Raw genomic sequence first — 20518 nt, 5'->3', positions numbered from 1 at the left:
ATATTTATGATGTACCAAATTTCAGTTTAATGTGGTTGGTTGTTGGGGTTTTTTCTATATTAAGCTACAAGGAAGGACTTAGAATGTTGTTGCTTCTGCCAATTGAAAAGAAAGGGTTTTGTTGTCCTCCCTCTTTCCTTCATCTCCTTGGAAACTGTGAGCACATGCTGCTAGCTTTCCCAATGTGGTATACATTTTTTACATGCAGAGGGTTTTTTTCATTGTATACTTAAGAGCCAAATATAATTACTTGTACATCCCTTATTTAAAAATAAAATACTTTCTTACAAAGAATAAAAAATCTCCATTGTATAAAAATGCAGCATGTGTAATCATACATATTTTCAGTTATGCTGCATTTCTACGTTTTTGTCATTTTACTCAGGCTGTTCTGATGCATATATCTTTCTCTTTTATACTCTGCTTACTCTGTTAATTATGCTTAACAGAAATCTTATAATGTTTGAAAAGATGTGCAGGAAATTGCTTTAAAACATGGTACCTATGAGAGAGCAAGTCAGTATTCCAAACAACTGTAATTTCTTCTAGATATTGTCATTTTGAATTTCAAGGCGAATGCATCCTTTTGTAAAATGGTATATCATTACAAAGAGCAGAATATAATAACAAGTTTTAAGCAATAAATATTAGTAAATAAGATGCAAATTCTTTTCTGTAATAAAGCTCAGACTATTTTACATATGTAACTTTTTAACATATATTTAAATAGGGAAAATCTAGTCAAAGTTTAAGAATACTTATTAAGCATGAATTCTTAACTCAGTGAAATAACACAGAGCAACATATTTCATCTAAAACTGAAAAATTTCATCTATTAGTGGCATTTTTATAGAGATTACTGCAGAATCCTACAAGACAAATCTGTTATTACTCTGAAAGAAAAATCTGTGGAATTCTGTTTTAGCCTCTGTAAGAGATCTTAGCTTTATGATAAATTTTACATGTAATCAAACTGCAAATTAAACAAGACTTAAATAATATTTTCTTACAGATTAAAACTTCATCAAATCAAGAATTTGAAAAGAACAGTAAAAGAACACTAAATGGAAAAATTAGAAGTTTGGAGGCTATTTTTACCACTTGATGATGTTGATTCTTTAAATATTTAGATAAATTTCTCTCTGGGGAACCCATATAATTTAGAACATGAGATGGATTGCAAAGAAGCTGCAAGATTATGCAATTTATAGAAATGTTCTCTCTGGAAACTCTAAATTTACTGCAGAAGTCGGAAGAATAAATATTATTGACAGACAGAAAGGAAGTCTAATAGCCAGAGCCCTAGTCTGCAACAAAGCTATACCTTGTAACTTGATTTTCTGTATATTTCTGCTCTGCTGTTGCAGTCTCTTTTACCAAAATTTTCAAAGATTACATGTGAGCATTTAATTTCCTTCAGTCATTTGGTACTCACTCAGAATGTTTAAGCACTATAACTAGGGTCAGTGATATCTTTGAGATGGTCAGTCTCAAACATTCAACTGATCCTGATCTTCTGCTAAAGAAGCCCCCAAAATAAGTCACTCTCAATTTTTTTCTTTTTCTTTCACACTTTCCAAAGTGAGAGAAACATGCTGTTATGAAATTTGCTACCTATAATTATTCATTACTGTTTACCTGCCAAGGAAATACACCAAGCAGAGGAGAAAAATTAAAAATAAAATTATTCATTCAACTTTATTTCTATCCCTAGTATAAATGTATTAAAATAAAATTTTGATAATATTTAGGCAACCAGTTTTTAGTTGATAGTGACCAATAGGTTCCTTTGGGTACTGCAGATCACTGCTGCAACACCTGTATAAAGTCTGTTCTGTATGTGCTTTAATATATGTCATCCAGAAGAATATTCCCCCCCCCCCCCCCCCCCCCCCCCCCGTATACACTTGGCATCAAGTAGGTCAAGACTGATCTACAGCAACATATCTGTGCTAAACTGTTACACAGCAGTGCATTGAGTAACTGACCCTTGTACTTCATCAACAGTTGCTCCCTCTAAGTTCCTGATTGCTTTTGAAGTCTCATTTCTCGTTAATTCCCTTTCCTTTGTGGAACTTGAAATGGTACCTAACGCTTGGTAAATTTAACATAGCTCTCCTCCTCTTTCAGGATTATAGTCTTAGCTCTTTGACCTAAAGATGTCGTCATCCATATTCCGTGCAATATTTTTTCACCTAATGTCTCTCAGTCCATTAATCTATCCACAGCATAAATGTGACCCTGAGACATTCTGTTACTTGGTAACGTGTACTTAATGAAATGGGGGCTAGGTAAATAATTGGTCTGGCGCAGCAAAGCCTTTCTTGCATTTTTACATTGAAGTCAGCTTTGTCACTCTGAGCACGGCTGGTACTGTGAGACTTGTTTTGGACAGAGAAAGCATATTTTGCTGTACAGTAGTGTTACCTTAAGCTTTGCTTTTGATTTTTCACAGCTCACTTCAACATTTTTTGTTAAGCAGTAACTATTAAAGAAAATTTAGAAAGCTTCTAGAGAAAGGATGATAATAAGGAGGATAATATGATGAAGAGTTGTTCTATGCAAGTGGTTTGAAGACCTTTCTACCTGTCGGTTTTCCTTAAAACTATTAGTATATGGTTTATTTTGTCTGGCTGTCAGTGGGAGATGAATGGGAGAGCAGAGGAGGCATTAAACTGTAGTAGAGAAAGTATTGAACCAGACCACAGAGGAAAATGGACATGATGAACAGTTCCAGCTAGTACAAATCAAAAAGAATTCAAGTTTTTAGGGGCCAGACCCCCCACCCCCCACTTACTTCCAACTGGATTGTTGTGAATGGTATTAGGCACCCTTTCTTGTGTAGCACTGAAGCCTCTGAACATCTGCTTGTCTTTATTTCAGATACATTCATTTGTATCTTAGGTGAGTTATATTTTTAAAGTACACATTTATAAATTATTTATGGGAACAAAAAAGTATTATTCTATTCTTTAATATTCTGTCATCTTGGAGTCTAATGAATTTCTGTCTTAAAGGCAAAAATGTCACATGTGAAGCAAGTGGGACTTTTAGCTGCTGGATGTCAGCCATGGAACAAGGATATATGTGCCGCTAGTGGGGACAGATTTGCCTACTGTGCTACCCTTGCTGTTTATATTTATCAAGTAAGATTATTCTTGTTTATCAGATTAGTTACAGTTTTACATTGTTGTTGATCTCACTTTGAACCTTTTCAACAAATGTTTCTGCAATGCTTTTGCAAGTTTGGTTGCTGCTGAGATGTCTATGTAAAGCTCAATTCCATTCAAATACCCTTGAAGTTGTGTGTGTCAATAATTATTTTTAGAAGAAAGGCTCACAGTGCAGCAAACCTTTAAGATGAGTGAAGTTCAGTGACAGAAGACTGGGTTCTGAGGAAGAAATGAAGTATTTCCAGAATTTCATTTGAAGCTGTAGTATAAAATAGTCTTTTGCACAGTGGATTAAAATGGTTCAAAGCTGTGGATTCAGTGACCAAATTTTATTTTATTTGGAGCCCAAACAGCTCAGCGCTGTGGTCTTCCGAAGTTTGCACTTGTTGTGTATCAACACCTAACTAAAAAACAGAAATGCTGTGACATAGAATTTTCAGATTGAGAAATATGTGAGGAAATAAAGGATGTACTTACTTTCATTTTAAGAGTTTTACAGGTAGTAGGATTAAAATGAACAAAATTTACTATGTCATGTTTGGGCATTTTTTTAATAAATATTTTTAACTGTACTAAGTAATTTAAAAAATGTGACGGATTTCAAACTCATTTTTGTATTCTTTCCTGTTCACCCCCTTGGAGATTACTAAATGATTGTTACCGTGCCTATAAATAAAGCATTTTAGGATTGTTTGAGTACACTTCTAAGTGAAATATAATAATTTATAAGTGACAGGAAGATAGACTTAAAACTGTATTTTGGATAGTTGGATATCAGGCAACCTTTATTCCAAAGTCAAGTGTATGAAAATTTATTTTATTGAGATGTGAGGAACTGGCAATAGTTAAATGCACTATAAATTCATCCATAACTCTAATACTGTTATATGAAGTATTCTCCATATTTAAAGTAAGTTTGCAAAAATGTATTTCTAAAATGAATTTTACTATTTGTTTAGCTGGATCACCGATACAATGAATTCAAGCTCCATGCGATTATGTCTGAGCACAAGAAGACAATCACAGCCATATCTTGGTGTCCCCACAACCCTGACGTGTTTGCAAGTGCCAGTGCAGATAGTTTAGTGATCATATGGAATGTGAATGAACAGAAAGTTGTGGCCAAGCTGGACAATACAAAAGGTATTTTAGACATGGAGATCTGTTTCATCCACACAGCTTGATCCATGGGTATGAGAAATACTTGATATAGTGTAAACTCTATAGTTGGTAGGTTGGAGTTTTAACAGTTGCCTAACACAATAATAATTGCCTAACACGATCTGACAATATTCTTGTCAGATTTGTTGCAGTTCATTCTAGAAAATAATAATAGTGTGTTTGAGTATATTGCCTTCAACCATCTTGTATTTGATAAAGAAAGACATGATTCTTTTTCTCTAAAGAACTTAACCAGTTCAGGAATTAACTTTGTTTTCTTGTTGAGCAGGGGAGAAAAAAATCCCCAAACCAACATTATTTTCATCACTGTATAAAAGGATAAACAATTAAATTTTAAAATAATATATTTCACAATGACTTTAGCTAAGTGAAAGCAAATAAAAGTTAGCCTTAACAGATTCAAGTATAAATCATCAGTGAATTTGAACAACAGCTTTTGTTTAAATATGCTTGTCTATCTGAAGCTTGTCTCAGGCCTTGAAACTGCTGGAGGTTGTATTACAAGTCTAGAGGGTTAAGCATCTGTGTTACAGTTACATTTCCGTGTCCAGTTCTGATTTATGCCTTTTAGTCAAAACCAGTACCTGTATTTCTGTTCTTACAGACAGTCTCATCAGGTATGCTTGACTCCTACATTTTCATTCTTGGAAACTGGGCGAAAACCAAGAACAGTTAGAATCTCAGTATTTAATAAGCTATTTTGGGGCTCCCTACTCTTTTCTCTCCAGAGCACTTAGGGATACCTCTAGAAATCTTTATATCTTGCGTATCATGCAAAAGAAAACTCCTCAGTGATTTAATCTACTCCAAAAGAAATATTGTATCAGTTTATGCATGAATATAAATGCCGGTAGTCATTTTTCAATACATGGCTTGTTTAAAAATCTACTTCAGCCAATGACTACACATGGAGAAATGTTATTACTATTTTAATATTTTTATAAACTAAATTAAGATAATATGTTTAAACCTTCTATTGCTTTCTCTTTTATTCCCTTTTACACTGCCATATAAAAATGTCTAAATACAGTCTTAAGTTTTTTCAGCTTGAGAAATTCATCTTACTGTCATTTATTCCTTCAGGCACACATTATTAAGTTATGAGGATTATGAGGGTTGGAGACATTAAGATCAAAATTCTTAAATGAGACTGCCTACAGTTAGGTATTAGACAACGGAATTAAAACTGTCATGTATCCAGAAGAAAGCTATCAAGAGTTCCCTTTTATTACAGAGCTGGCTTTCAGATTTTGTCACAAATATCTGCTTTTGTTAGATGTATCTCTAAATTTCATTGCATTTTGCTAAAACGGGCATTTTGAAATTCTCAGTCTTTTACTATGTTAGTAGTAAATAACTTACAGCGAAGCACAGTAGTGAATGAAATTCTGAATGAATGAAAGTATTGTTTGCAGGATTAGGCTTATCCTCTTTTAAATGTGTGATTGTCTTTGGCACTGATGAAGTACAGATATCATGAAATACGGCCCATCAAAGTAGCATAAAAGTAATTTGGGAAATTATTTTACTTCCTGCCTCTGGAAGTCTAGTTTAGTTTTACACTGTAAGATGTTCACACACATCTCTAAATGTCAGTCTAGCAACTTCTATGTAGAAAAACTATTTATACTGTTTTTCAAGACAATTGCTGATACTAGGTCAAGGAATACTGCCTGAATTTTGTGTCCTGGTTTTTATAAGGTTTACCTGTATGTTTCAGGAATTCCTGCGTCCCTTGGCTGGTGCTGGAATGCAGGTGACGCAGTTGCATTTGTGTCGCACAGAGGTCCACTGTACATTTGGACTATCTCAGGACCTGACAGCGGGGTAACTGTGCACAGAGAAGCACATAGTTTCTTGTCAGATATCAGTCTGTTTAGATGGCATCCAAAGAAAAAAGGGAAGGTGGTATTTGGACATACTGATGGAAGCTTATCTATTTTTCAATCAGGTAAAAACTCATATGACAGAATATTTAGTTTTATATATGTCTCTTGTTTCTCCATATGTAATTCTTCACTTTTTAAAATTTGATTCTATAATGCAGGTACATACATAACATTTTTTCTTGTTTCACAATATTCCTATTCCTTCCATATCACAAAAATATGCTTTCTTAGATAAAGAACTCAGAGCATTTTCTTTATGTCTCCTGCCTTTTGAGAACAAGATAAGACTGCATTTTTTTCACAACTGCAGTAAGCACTTTTTTTTTGCAAATGGTAACAGCCACGATCTTCTACTGAACTATATTTTCCTGCAAATTTATTTTTCTGAATGGAAAGACTTGAATCTTCTGTTTATTTTCCTACTTTTGCATTTGTTCTGGAGTCCTCTGTTTCATATTCTAGAATCCTCTGCAATTTTATAGATAGAATCTCACCTCATACTTAATATTACCTTCATGGTTCTGTTCTGTCAAAGGAAAATATTTATCTCTTTTTGTCTGAAATCTACCACATATATTTGTGAATACTTTATAAATAGTCTAGTTCTCTGCTAAGAAGGTGTCATGTTGATATGCTCATTTGAAGGTAAAATTTCACTTGTTTTCATAATTTTCTTCAAAGGCAGATATCTGTATTAGGTTGATTATTTGAATTTTTTGATAGCTTCTTCCTTGAATAAAAATTGATTTTCAACTTTTTGAGAAAAACTGTTCTTTAAATGTAAAATGTGTTAATTTTACATAGAGTTGTTCTCCAACAGCCATGCAAAATTTATTTTCCTTCAGTTCACTCTACTAATTTGTCACACAGGATGTCACAGAGATTAGATTCCCTTGCTTTTGTAGTGCTGACTGAGTTAGCACTGGCATTGGGAAAAGGAAATCAATTTTAATATGATAAGTATTTATCAGACTGATACTTTTCATGAAGTCTATCTATGAATAATGCAAGATATCAATTCCTTATTTCTAGAAAAGCAGTATTTTTTTTTTGTTTTTATAAGATCACAGCTTCAAAATTACAGATCTATTTCATTTGGACGGTACTCTGTCTTATACAACTAAGATTAATCTCTCTGTAAAAATAAAAAGTGGGAGATAAATATGATATTAAAAAATGTGGGTTTCAATAATATGGATCATCAAGTGAAACATGTCCTCTTTTTTGTGTATGTCAGACTACATACTTATGGTCTGTTTTGGCTGCAGAATCTACAAACAATTCATAGCTGCACACACACTTTTAAAGAAGAAAAAAAGTCTAAAAGCAGTTCTTCAGAATAAGCCTTTACTGCCACAGTGTTTTTTTGGTTCTTTTACTGCCTTTATTTTGCCTATATATGCTGTGGTGTGAAGATTTACTTGCACTCAAATGGCTTGTTCACAGAAATTCTTAGAACAATGTATGTGATTTAACATACTTTCCTTTCCTATAAAATTATGTTTATAACTCTGATAGCTGTTTCTGTTTTCTTCTGTATTAAACGTAAAGTCAAATCTGATAGAAAAAGTAATACTCTAGTCAAATATTGCCAAGACAGCTTCATTAATTTCACTGCTGCAGACAAGAGAGCAGGCTAGTGAAAATTTCAAGGAGAGAGGAAAAAATGTTTGCCAACCTTGTGACTATTGAAAGTATGTATTTGATTTAATTTTTAAATAACCTGTTTTCTTGTGCACTTTAAAGGTTCTAAAAATCAGAAACATGTCTTAAGACCTGAGTCTCTTGAAGGAACAGACGAAGAGGATCCAGTTACAGCTCTGGAGTGGGACCCTTTGTCAACTGATTACCTTCTTGTTGCTAATTTACATAATGGTATTCGACTAGTTGATTCTGAATCTCTGTCCTGTATCACAACTTTTAGTTTTCCCAGTGCAGCAGCATCTGTTCAGTGTTTAGCCTGGGTTTCTAGTGCACCTGGAATGTTTATAACTGGAGGTAAGGCTTTTATTTCCTGATTTATACAAAGATAACAAATACAGGACTGAGTCTTCAAAAATGGATACTCCAAGTTTGATTTTTCTGTTTCATAATATTTTTACAAGTAGAAGCATAGATGAATTGTACATAAAAAAGACCATAACACAAAGCCAGAAAATAATAAAACTACACTGAGCGGTTTTTTCATGTTTTAAAAATTTTAGCTACATAAATATGTGACTTTCTACAATTTGCTAAATAATATTTTCCTCATGAATCCTTTAACAAAAAATATATTAATTCCTTTGGGAATAGGAATAAAAATGCATTGTACTAATTGATGTCATTTCAAAGCTTTAAAAAATTAAAAGAAGAAAGTAATCTGTTTCCTGCCCCTTTTCTACACCAGAGAACATTATGGCTCAGGTGAAGTAATGAATGAAGAAATTAAGACTGGCAGAATATTTTATAAAAATAGAAGTGGAATTTATCTGTGTTTAAATAGCTAACGTTAATAATGATTTTTGTTAATAGTGATATGGCCATGGTGGTGAATGGAGGATAAATAGGATGCCATGGATGTTACACTCGATGATCTCCAGAGGCTCCCTTCAGCCCTAACTATTCTATGATTCTATGAAGTTGACAGTGCCTGCTTATAAAATTATTCTTAGGACTTGAAGTTTAATTCACTGCTATATTTTTGTATAAATCAGTCCTCAAACCACATACCTCTGTGTTTTGTTTTGTTTTTAAACCTCAGATTCTCAGGTTGGTGTGTTACGTGTTTGGAATGTTTCACGTACAACACCTATAGATAATTTTAAATTGAAGCAAACTGGTTTCCACGGCTTGCATGTGCTAAGTTCTCCTCCAAAAAAAAAGTGTAAGTGTAATTTTGATTGTTATTCATTGTAATGGCTGCAACTTAAGAAAATCTTATTTATGAGTCCAGATCAATCTCTGTAGCGTTGGTCAGCTATTAAAGTTTTAATTAAAGTACCTTCTGCTGCCAGTGGACTAGACAAATGCATAAAGGATCAAGTACTTTATAGGGTCCTTCTTTAGTAGGCCAGGCTTCATACAGGAATTCTCAATTTTTTTTTGTTTTAAATCTTATTAGAATACAAGCATTTTACACTTTATAATTTCACTTGTTATTGAAATAAGAAATAATCTTCTCTCTTTGTCTTTTGCTTTATATTGTTAAGCATGTTCATCACAGTATCCTACTAAAAATCAACATACATCTTCAACAAGTGAGGCTGTTCCTCCTCCAACTTTAACCCAAAACCAAGCATTTTCTCTTCCTCCTGGTCATACGGTCTGTTGCTTCATGGATGGTGGAGTGGGGCTTTATGACATGGGAGCCAAAAAGTGGGATTTCCTTAGAGATTTGGTATGGTTCATCTCTGTCTTTGAATAGAGAGTTTATTTGGCTTATGCACTTTCTTCTAACAGCAAAAAAATGGAGAATGAAGTCTATGCAGCACTGTACAGCAGTTTCTATTGTTAAAAAGAGCCCAAATTTCTAGGGAACAAAATGACAGTTCTGAAGTTTAAAGTAATCTTTTATTGGAAATTACTGAATTCTGCTGGAAGTATTCTGACAGTTTTTGTAAAAACAGAAATAAATATTTACAGACTTGTTTTTAGTTTGTTTATTTTTTTAACTGAAATTTTAGTTTGATGACCTTCTCAGAAATTTTCTCTAGTGGGTTTTCTATAATTCAGAATAAATGTTTGAGTCAAATCAGAGAGCTATATAGTGAATACTCTCAGTTTAACATTACAAAGAATTATTAAATTTTCTTTGAAGCTGAAATTCAGAAATAGGTTTAACATATATTAGATGACACTTTTCTTCACTAGGCTGTTGGTTATTGAGGTTCTTGGGGATATTTCTCTTTTCCTCTTTCCAAATTCCCTTTTCACTGAAAAAAACCCAAACAAACAAAGCCCAAATAATTTTTAGCTGTATTTCCATATGTATTTGAATAGAGGCTGCTGGTTGGTTCTCTCTTTCCATTTTTATTGGGTTTGGTCCTGGAAAGCAACTGAGGCTTAAAAAAAATTCTTACATAATACTTGTGTTTCATATATTTATCAAGTTAAATTCTACAAATGCATGTCTTGGAAAACAACCAGTTGATACTTCAAAACTCTGATGGATTGAAGTTTAAGCTGCAATAGAGCACAGACTGTATCTAGAAACACAGAATATTCAGTGGGGCACTAGACAACTTGTAGAACATGTTCAATATACAGAGCTTTATTTTTTCAGTCAGGTACTTTTTACCAAAAGGAAAAAACTGTTCCTATTTTAAAAAATTAGGTTGTTTGGGTTTTTTTGCTTTATTTTTTAATTCAATATTTTAGCAACATATTTCCAACAGAAAATGCTAACAAGTTCCTGGCATTGTGTACCTTGTGGTTTCAGGAAAGATTTTTTCTGGTTTTAATAATAACCTATGAAAGAGCATGTTATAGTCTAAGTTATTTTATGCCTTTTAATTTTGATAAGCCTAATTATTAAAAGTTTTTGGAACTCTTAATTGCCCTGACAATTAAATTAAATACAATGTATTTTAGAGTTTGATCTATAGTTGGACTTATGAAGAAAATCAAATGTAATAAAAATGGATTAAATATTTGTTTCATTTAAGGGACATGTTGAGACCATCTTTGATTGCAAATTCAAACCTGATAATCCTGATCTTCTTGCTACAGCTTCATTTGATGGCACAATAAAAGTTTGGGACATAAATACTTTATCAGCGGTTTATACATCTCCTGGTAATGAGGGGGTTATTTATTCCATTTCTTGGGCTCCAGGTAAGAATATTTTGCTGTATGTCTAAATGTTCTTTAAATTAGCATTAACTGCAGAATTTGTCTTATAAAAGTATTAGTTTTATATAGAAAGGCATCTTCTAAGGTTTAACCAAAACTTAATTATCTGTGAAACCAGTAGAATTCAATGCTTCAGACCTTGCTGAAGCTTACCCTTTTGAGTAATGCTCTCAGTATTTCATACTCAAAATGGAGGGAGGAAAATCTCTGGAACATTTCTAACATAGCATTATGCAGATGACAAAATGTCCTGCTTTGCATGAGAAGCAGCTACTTAAAGGAATTCAGATTATATTTTGTGCAGAAATGGTGGAACATATGTATTTAGATCTTTTTCTTCCTTCTTTGTGTAGGAGTCTAATAACTGAAGAACTCTGATTTAACCTTATTACATTAGGAAGTGTCTTTTCTGCAAAGCTTCTGCTTTTTCTTAGACAAATCACTGGACTCGCTGGGAAATTTTGTTTTCTAAGTTGTTCCACAACCCCCTTTGGTGTACCTGAAAATACACTTCTGATAGTTGTCAATAGTTGACAATAAGTTGACTTCCCTGTCGTGTTTTATTTCTTTGGACAGCAGATGTATTTTTTTTAATCTAAATAATTCATCTCTCTCTTCTCACTTGCACTTTTAAGTTCTTAGGAAATAAAACCAACAGAAGAAAAATATTGTGGTGGGAAGCTTAATGTAGTCTGCATATGTGAAATAAATTTGCACTTTTTAATTTCAGAGAGTCTCTTGCACCTTATATACATCTTCACAAATAATTTGTCTTGCTATATGGAAATCATGGCAATATGAAATACAGTGCTTATGCTTGGTTATTTAATTTTGAAGTTTAAATTCCATGTTTAGTTGAATCTCACAGGGAATCAATAGTTTGTTTGCTGCAGGTGGGGTGTAGGTTTGTTGCTTTTGCTTTTGGTTTTTGGGTTGGGTTTTTTTATTTTTTTTTTAAGTAAATTAGAAGTACATGCTTCAATTTTGTTCCTTAGCACCCTGTCCAAAAGCTCCTGTCTCTCCCAGCCAGAACTTTTGGTGCTTCTTTCACCTTACTCCCAGACAGTTTCTATCTGCCTTGTACTTTGTTCCTAATATGCAATCTAATGCATGCCCCCATTTGTTTGGTCTCAGACCTTTGAAAAAAGTGATTTGTCCTTTTTTCTTTTTCTCCCCCATCATTCTCCTACCCAAGTTTATTCCCATTTTATATATTTACCTTGCTAGACTCCTCCTGCATAGATTGTCTTTTCTGGTTCTGAAGCTTGGAATAAAATAACAGTCAAAACTTTCCTATAAATCTGCTATTTAATGAAAAGCATAGCTATATTGGGATAGAGAGTCACTGTGGTGAGAAGACTTTGGTGGCTTTTGAATTAGACCTGAATTTCTGGTTCTCAGTGTGGAGTTCTATACTCAGATTTTCCATCCTCTAGAGTGTGGTTACAGATTCTTGATGGTCTTAGGTGCAGCAGCGGTGCAAGATTAAGGAAACAAAGTTCTGTTAGGTGATGTCTCTCATTTTTATGATTTATCTTTATATGTAGGGAACTTTAAAGGAAAATGCTCTAGTTGCTACAACTTCAGGCTTGAAACATTGAGGTTACCTCCCTTTCAGCTTGAGTCATATGCATCATGATCATTAATTTCTTACATGCAAGACTTTTAGCAGGCATTAAGACACTTTTTACAGGAATACAATTTTTATTTGACTATTCCTCAAAACAGGAATGTAGAAAAACAGGTCAGGCTTTCACTGAAATTGATGTTTGTGACTAGTAGCAAATGCTGGCCTTAAACTTTGGAAAACTCATGTTCATGTACCATTGATGTCTTATATTCATATTAGATTTCTTCAATTTACAGTAGAACCACTGTCAAACAATATTGTGATTTTATAATTATTGTAATATTTTACAAGTATCTCTCTTTAAAGGCAATCTGAACTGCATAGCGGGTGGAACATCCAGAAATGGTGGCTTTATCTGGGATGTTCGAAAAGGCAAAATGATAACCAGATTCAGTGAGGTAAGATGGGATTACTACTTTTTTGTCTATATGATATGTAAGTCAGTCATTGCCTCTAGTGTCCATAAATAGAGATGGCCAAAGTACATATGTTTTTAAAAGGTGCTATAGTATAAAAATCTATGGAGTTATGTAGGTGCCAGTTTACATGTGTGGCAGAAGTATTTTTACTTCTTAAGGCTGGATTTGTGATGTGAGAGTGATGAAGCACCAGAGGGACACCATTATCTTAAAATTGGTCCTGTAGGGACATATGGCAAAAGCATTGCTCATTCCTTAACTGTGTAAACATGTATGGACATTCAGACTCAGCATCAAAATGAAAGCTGTTTTTTATATTTTCAAACATAAGGGCCAGAAAAAAACTTTGAGTACCTGAAGTCTAGATCAATAAAGCTCCATTTTGCAGCACACTAAGCAGTATGACTCATTTAGTGGCTTGTCTTGTATTACCTGAAATTTATGCAGGCATTTTTAAGTCCTGAAATAGTAGCATAGTTTATATTGGCAGAAGGAGTTGTGCAATACTATGCTGTAGTATTTTACACTATTTTGTGTTCCCAATATATAGCTGTGATCTTCAGATTATACAGACATAATCCTTTAAATATAGGATTTGCTTCAATGTACAAGGGATGCTCTTTAAGAATGGGGGGGGGGGAGTGAGGAGAGGCATGAGCAGAAAACGAATATACCTACCTTCAGGAGTTCTGGCATTCTAATACTAATATTAGCATTTGTGCTACTAAATATCTTTTCTGTAATACTGGTCCTGCTACACATACCAATTAAGTTTTCTCATACCACAGTTTTTCATGCCCGCATACTTCATTATTCCAACAAGTAACTAACCTTTATTCAGAATCACTGAATGATTAATGTTGGAAGGGACAACAGGGAGTCAAGTGGTTCAACCTCCTTGCTCAAGCAGAGTCATCCTAGAACACTTTGCAGAGGATTGCATCCAGATGGTTCTGGAATATCTCCAGAGAGGGAGACTCCCCAGCCTCTGAGGACAATCTGTTCCAGTGCTTGGTCACTTACACAATAGAGAAGTTCTTCCTCATGTTCAGTTGGAACTTCCTGTGCATCAGTTTCTGCCCATTGCCTCTTGTTTGGCACTACTGAGCAGAGCCTGGCTCCATCCTCTTGGCCCGCTCCCATCAGATACTGACAGACATTGATGATCATCTCTCAGTTGTGACTTCTCAAGACTGAATAGCTCTCTCAGCCTTTTTTGTAAGAGAAATAATTTTTGTGGACCCCTATTGGACCCTCTCCACAAGTTCCATATCTCGTACTGAGGAGGACAAAACTGGGCACAATACTCCGGATATGTCCTCACCAGGGCAGAGAAGAAGAGCAGGATCACCTCCGTTGCCCTGTTGGAATGCTCTTCCTAATGCACCCCAGGAGACCATTGGCCACAAGGTCACACTGCTTGCTCATTGACAACTTGGTGTCCACCAGGACCCCCAGGTCCTTCTCCACAGACCTGCTTTCCAGCGGATCAGCCCTGGCCTGTGCTGGTACATGAGTTTTTTTCTTCCCCAGGTGCAGGACCCTGCAGTCGTCTTTGCTGAATTTCAGCTGGTTCCTCTCTCCCATCTCTCTACCCTGCCAAGGTCCCTCTGAAGGGCTGCACAGCACTCTGAGTTACTGGCCACTCCTCCCAGCTTTGTATCATCAGTGAACTTGCTGAGGAGGCATCTGCCCCTTCATCAAGTCATTGATGAGCAAGCTAAACGATTCTGGTACTGGTATTGAATCTTGGGGGCCGCCAGTGATAGGCCTCCAACTAGAGCCTGTGCCACTGATTACAGCCCCCTGGGATCTGCTGTTCGGCCAGTTCTCAATCCACCTCACTATCCACTCATACAGTCCACACTTCCTGAGTTTGACTATGAGGACTTTGTGACAGTGTTGAAATTCTTGCTGAAGTCAAGGTGGGCAATACGCACTGCTCTCCCCTCATCATCTACTGAGGTGAGGCTAATTGGCTAGTAGTTCCCTGGATCTTCCTCTTTCTTTTTGAAGACTGGAGTGACATTTGCTTTCTTGAAGTCCTCACCTAAGACACCTCTCCTGATTGCCACAGCCTTCCTTTCAAAGACGACCATGAGCAGCCTCGCTGTGGTGATACTCTTTCAGCATTTGTGGATGCATCCTGTCAGGGCCCATGGACCTGTGGATGTCAAGTTTTTCTGTGTGTTCTCTAACCCAGTTCATCTTGATCAAGGGAAAGTCTTCCTTCCAGCATTCTTCTATGCTGGTCCCTTGAGTCAGAGATTCCTGAGAGCTGGATCTGTCAATGAAGATTGTTGTAAAGATGTTCAATAATAACCCTGCCTTTTCTGCATCCTCTGCTACCAAGGTCCCCCCTCCATTTAGTAGTGGGCCTACATTATCCTTCGTTTTCTTTTTGTTATTAATGGAGTTAAAGAAGCACTGCTTGTTGTCCTTGAGGAAGCACTGCTTGTTGTCCTTGACATCCTTGGCCAGATTTAATTCTAGATGAGCCTTTAGCTTCCTTATCTCCTTTCTACTTATTCTGCCAACCTCTCTGTATTAATTCCAAGTCGACTGACCCTGCTTCTATCTCCTGTACATTTTCTACGTGCGCTTTTAAGTAATGGCAGAAGTTCCTCGGTCATCCATGAAGATCTCTTGTTCCCTTTCCCCAGTTTCTTGCTCACTGGGTGCATTGTTCTTGAGCCTGGAGGAAGTGATCCTTGAATATCAACTGGTTCTCTTGGACCCTTTTTCCCCGCAAGACATGTTCTCATGGAACTGTTAAAAAAAAATCCCTGAAGAGACTAAAGGTAGCTCTGCTGTGGTCCATGATTGTATCTTACTTGCTGTCCTGCTTCTGCTGTGTCTGATACTGAACTCCACAGTCTCAATGGTTACTACAGCCAAGGTTGCCCCCAACCTTCACATTTCCCACAAGGCTTTCCCTGTTTGTTAGTAGCAAAGCACAACATTCCTGTGGGATCCTACACTACCTGTGAGAGGAAGTTGTCATTAACACTTTCAGGAACTTCTTGGACTCTGCGTGTCACTGTGCTGCTTCTCCAGCAGATGTGAGAGTAGTTAAAGCACCCAACAAGAACTAGTGCCTGTCACTTTGGGGCTGCTTCTAGCTGGCTGTAGAAGGCTTCATCCACTTCTTTTTACATATCAGGCAAACGCCCTATATATACCTATATAGCAAACGCCCACAACAGTGTCTTTTCTCCAAACCATAAGCTCTTGACTTGCCTATCATCCAACCCCAGACAGAATTTGATACATCCTCAGTTTGCCTCACACAGGGGGAAATTCCACCTATGTGAGCTCCTGGCCTCTCTTTCCTAAACATTGTGTAGCCTTTTGTGGCAACATTCCAGTCATGTGAGCTATCCCACTGTGTCTCTGTAATCACAGTGCAGTCAAAGGCCTGTGACTGCGCACGTATCTCTAATTCATCCAGTTTGTTCCCTATACTGCATGAGTTGGGGTACAGGCACCTAATAGAAGTATTTGATTCTGTCCACATCCCAGTGGAGGTGCAAAGGGATTCCCTGTAGTCCTGTCTAGTGAGTATGTCTTTGGCTGCTTGTGCTTGCTCCAGGTACTGCCTCTTAAGCCTCCTAATGCTATTAGAGTGGTTTCTTTTGTTCTCTCCTTCCCTACACATTCTCTCTGGCAAGCCTGGCCCTGGCCTCTTTCCAAACTAGTTTAAAGCTTTCACATTGAGCCCTATGAACTCCTGACCTGAGATCCTTTTTCTCTTTGGAGAGAGCTGGACCCCATTTGTTGCCAGCAGGCTTGGTATTGTATAAACTGACCCATGATCAAAACCCCCAAAACCATGCTGGCAACACCATCATCAAGTCCAGTTGTTCATCTGCATGGTCTTCTTGTTTCTTGCCACATCATTCCCTGCAACTGGCAGGACAGAAGAGAACACAACTTATGCTTCACATCCCTTGAGCCGTTGCCCTAAGGCCCCTCTTGAGTGTCCACAGTGTTGTTTATTTGAAGTTCAGGTTTACATAGTTATGGATTGCTCATTCTTCAGCTTGACCCACTTTTGTCTCTTAGATCCTGGAGGCTGTAGCAGTTTTACTACTTATCTCCATAGTACCAATGGTTTGGACTTGAATTCTCAAACATCCAGCTTATATTGGGTACTCATTGTAATGTGGTTTTTTACAGAATACTGTACTGGGAGAAAAGGGCTGAAGACCATAGGAGAATAAAGTAAAAAATATGAGTCAATAGATGAGAGAAAAAGGGGTGAATTATTTCTTATTGATAGGTATTTTGCATTTTTTGAAGCATGGAAAGAATGGAATCTTCTGCATTGCCTGGAGTCATAAAGATTCCAAAAGAATAGCAACCTGCAGCAGTGATGGATTTTGGTGAGTGTTATTGGAAGAAAAAAAATTGCTGAATGCACTTCTCAAATCCATAAATTTTGACAGTACTCTCAGTATTTAATTTAAAAACTTTTCTTACTGGACAAAACAAATCATATTATTCTTCTGTACTTGTAAGAGTACATTTTTCATGATTTTAAGGAAAAAATAAAGGAAATGTTCTCAAAAGGAATAGTGTCTAAGACACACTGATAGTGAAACTAAATAGTGATTTTTATTTGGACAAGAATATCCTTCTAGGTTTCTTATCTGTAGAGGACACCTTTCCAAAGACATCCAGCTTTACTTGTCTTAATTTTTAATTTTTTTTAGTTTGTGGTTTCAAGGACTAAAAAGTACTATTTTAGAATGAAATAACTACAAGTGCACTATCACAGGAGTATAATACCTCATTTCTAAAAATGCATAAATGTCTATTGAAACCAATTTTGCATATATTGTGTTTCAGTGCATTTTAAAAATCCTTCTTGCATTTGTTTCCTCTGCTACCTATATCATTCCAGCTCAAACATAATGGGCAGAAATTTTAGAAAAAAATCAACTTTCTTCTAAATTCATAAAGATCTCTTTGTACCTTAAAGCCATGACTACAACTTTGATTCTGGACTATGAGATCCTTTCAAGAAAGATATACCACAGTGAACATCTTTAAGCCCCCTTTAAATCCCCTTAAAGCCCCTTTAAACATAGATAACTGAAGTCAAGTTAGATGTTGTACAATCAACATCCAGTTAAATGTTGCGACTGAGGGGCTGATTTGTTTGTGGCTGTTTCTCCGATTCTTTGTGTACATCTTTTTGCTCTGGTTTATTTGCACAGAATAAAACTTAATTTTGGATAGCCTACTCAGAATGTATTTTTCCTTAATTTTATCACATTGTAATTGATTTCAGTATTATTCGAACCATCGATGGCAATGTTCTTCACAAGTACAAACATCCAGCTGCAGTGTTTGGCTGTGATTGGAGCCAAAACAACAAGTAAGTAAAAATTAACCTGAAGAATTGACAATATTTACTATTTAAATGGATTACCAGTAAAGTAACACAAATTTATCTAGAATATGATATTCACTGTGATAGTAAAACACTGAAATTATCTGTTCCAAAGTAGAACAGGTATATATATATCTGTATACCTATAGCAGCTCTCTCTTCCCTGTAGTATTTCATTGATCACCATGAACTTTCTTATCTTTCAAAGGAGGATCACTTCATATTGATGAGAGAAAAAAAATTATCAAGCTGAATATATAATAGAGAGAAAAAAAAGACATTCAATACCAGGAAAGAGGGGTGTAGACTGTTGTCCTTGTAATGACTGCTAAGGTGAAAATGTAGCAGACAACTAAGTACATTGTGATTATACATAAATTTTGTAGATAATTCCTTATAATGACATGAGAGTTTTTTGTAAAAAAAATTATATTAATTCAATTTAATAATAGTTGCGTATTGGGTGCATAGTCAGACGAATGCAAATATATTCCTCATTGCAACTAAATGATCTTTATCAGATTTTTTATGATTTAGTTTTTTTAATTGGCTTATCGATAGCTACATCCTGAAGAGATGAAGGAGAAGCAAAAAATTGCTATTAAAAAAATGCAGATTGCACATCATATTTTTTAATTTAAAAAAGCATTCATCATCTCTGTGACCAAGGATTTTGCTGTTCTTATTTCGCAGAGATATGATAGCTACTGGTTGTGAGGATAAAAATGTTCGCGTTTACTACTTGGCAACCAGCTCTGATCAACCACTGAAAGTTTTTGCTGGGCATACTGCAAAGGTATTTCATGTTCGGTGGTCTCCTCTCAGAGAAGGAATCCTCTGCAGTGGCTCTGATGATGGGTGAGTATTTCTGAACTATTAGAAAACTTAAACCTCAAGTACGACTATTGGAGAAACTTACATCTTTAATTGTAATGGTATTGTCAGTACTTAATAATCTAAATCTCTGTCTTGTCCAGATCCAGGTTTTAGCTCTGCTCTTAGCTTTATGTAGTATTTGGACAGCAGGATCTTTATCTAAAATAGTCACAACTGCTGCAGTAGTGCAAGTTTCCATATGCTTTCCCAAAATTAGGGTCAGTGCCTGATACTGTTACTGCAAGGAATAGCACCAGGTGGATTCTACATGTTTACATAACGTCTGAATAAACAGGTGCCAGACCTGCTCTTGGTATTTTTCAAAAGCATACTTAAGTAGAATCTGCAGAGAATTTTAATGAGTATTGGATACTTCTGTTTTTTTGATTTGATGCCATTGTTTTTGAGGGGAGCACATCAGTTCATGGTAAGCAGAAGGAAGCATTTTTCTATGAATCTAAGCCACTTCCCTGTAGAATATACAAGATATTTTTGTAAAGGATATTTTGTAAAGTTTGGAGTATTGGCTTCTATTGCTTTCCCATTATCATTCATTAGAAGTTTATACTTTAAGCAAAATCTATTAGTTCATAGTGTAGTGATTCATGACAGATGACAACTTGATAGCAACCTTCTTGACAATAAAATACATTGAACAGGACTGGCCCTAGAGCTGAACCCTTAGGAGCATTGCTGCTGACCAGTTGCCAGCCAGATTTAGCCCCTTTCACTACAACTCTTTGAGCCCTGTTGTGATGCAAATAAATATTCTGATAAATTTGAAACTTAAAATATTGCTGAAGTAGAGACATAATTATATTTCAATAGGTGATCTGATGTAGATTGTCCTCTTTTATCCTGTTTCAGTACCGTTCGGATATGGGATTATACACAAGATGCTTGTATCAATGTTCTTAGTGGACATACAGCTCCAGTACGGGGATTGATGTGGAATCCTGAAATTCCTTACCTTCTAATATCTGGCAGTTGGGACTATACAATTCGAGTCTGGGACACAAGAGATGGAACATGTTTGGACACAGTTTATGATCATGGTGCAGATGTATATGGTAATATATTTTAAATTTTTTTAAATTTCTGTATTGAAATGCATTTCA

The 20518-nt window shown here is 35.7% G+C and overlaps 1 protein-coding gene across 5 annotated transcripts in view; it reads left to right on the top strand.

The window, feature by feature from the left end:
• WDR17 (WD repeat domain 17) overlaps positions 1-20518 on the top strand; it is a 55058-nt gene that overhangs the window by 15809 nt on the left and 18731 nt on the right. For all 5 annotated transcript variants that reach the window (XM_038134355.1, XM_038134354.1, XM_038134352.1 and 2 more), the window contains exons 2-13: positions 3018-3146; positions 4133-4316; positions 6076-6306; positions 7991-8242; positions 8988-9110; positions 9436-9623; positions 10891-11059; positions 13014-13105; positions 17429-17511; positions 18423-18509; positions 19218-19382; positions 20268-20470. In XM_038134355.1, coding sequence (XP_037990283.1) covers positions 3024-3146; positions 4133-4316; positions 6076-6306; positions 7991-8242; positions 8988-9110; positions 9436-9623; positions 10891-11059; positions 13014-13105; positions 17429-17511; positions 18423-18509; positions 19218-19382; positions 20268-20470 — 1900 coding nt within the window. In that variant the 5' untranslated portion in view covers positions 3018-3023. The remainder of the gene's footprint in view (positions 1-3017; positions 3147-4132; positions 4317-6075; positions 6307-7990; positions 8243-8987; positions 9111-9435; positions 9624-10890; positions 11060-13013; positions 13106-17428; positions 17512-18422; positions 18510-19217; positions 19383-20267; positions 20471-20518) is intronic.

Source organism: Motacilla alba, chromosome 4 (assembly GCF_015832195.1).
Source record: "Motacilla alba alba isolate MOTALB_02 chromosome 4, Motacilla_alba_V1.0_pri, whole genome shotgun sequence".
NCBI classification, from domain to species: domain Eukaryota; kingdom Metazoa; phylum Chordata; class Aves; order Passeriformes; family Motacillidae; genus Motacilla; species Motacilla alba.
Note: the sequence above shows the minus strand (reverse complement) of the source record. Positions and strands in the feature narration are given on the sequence as shown.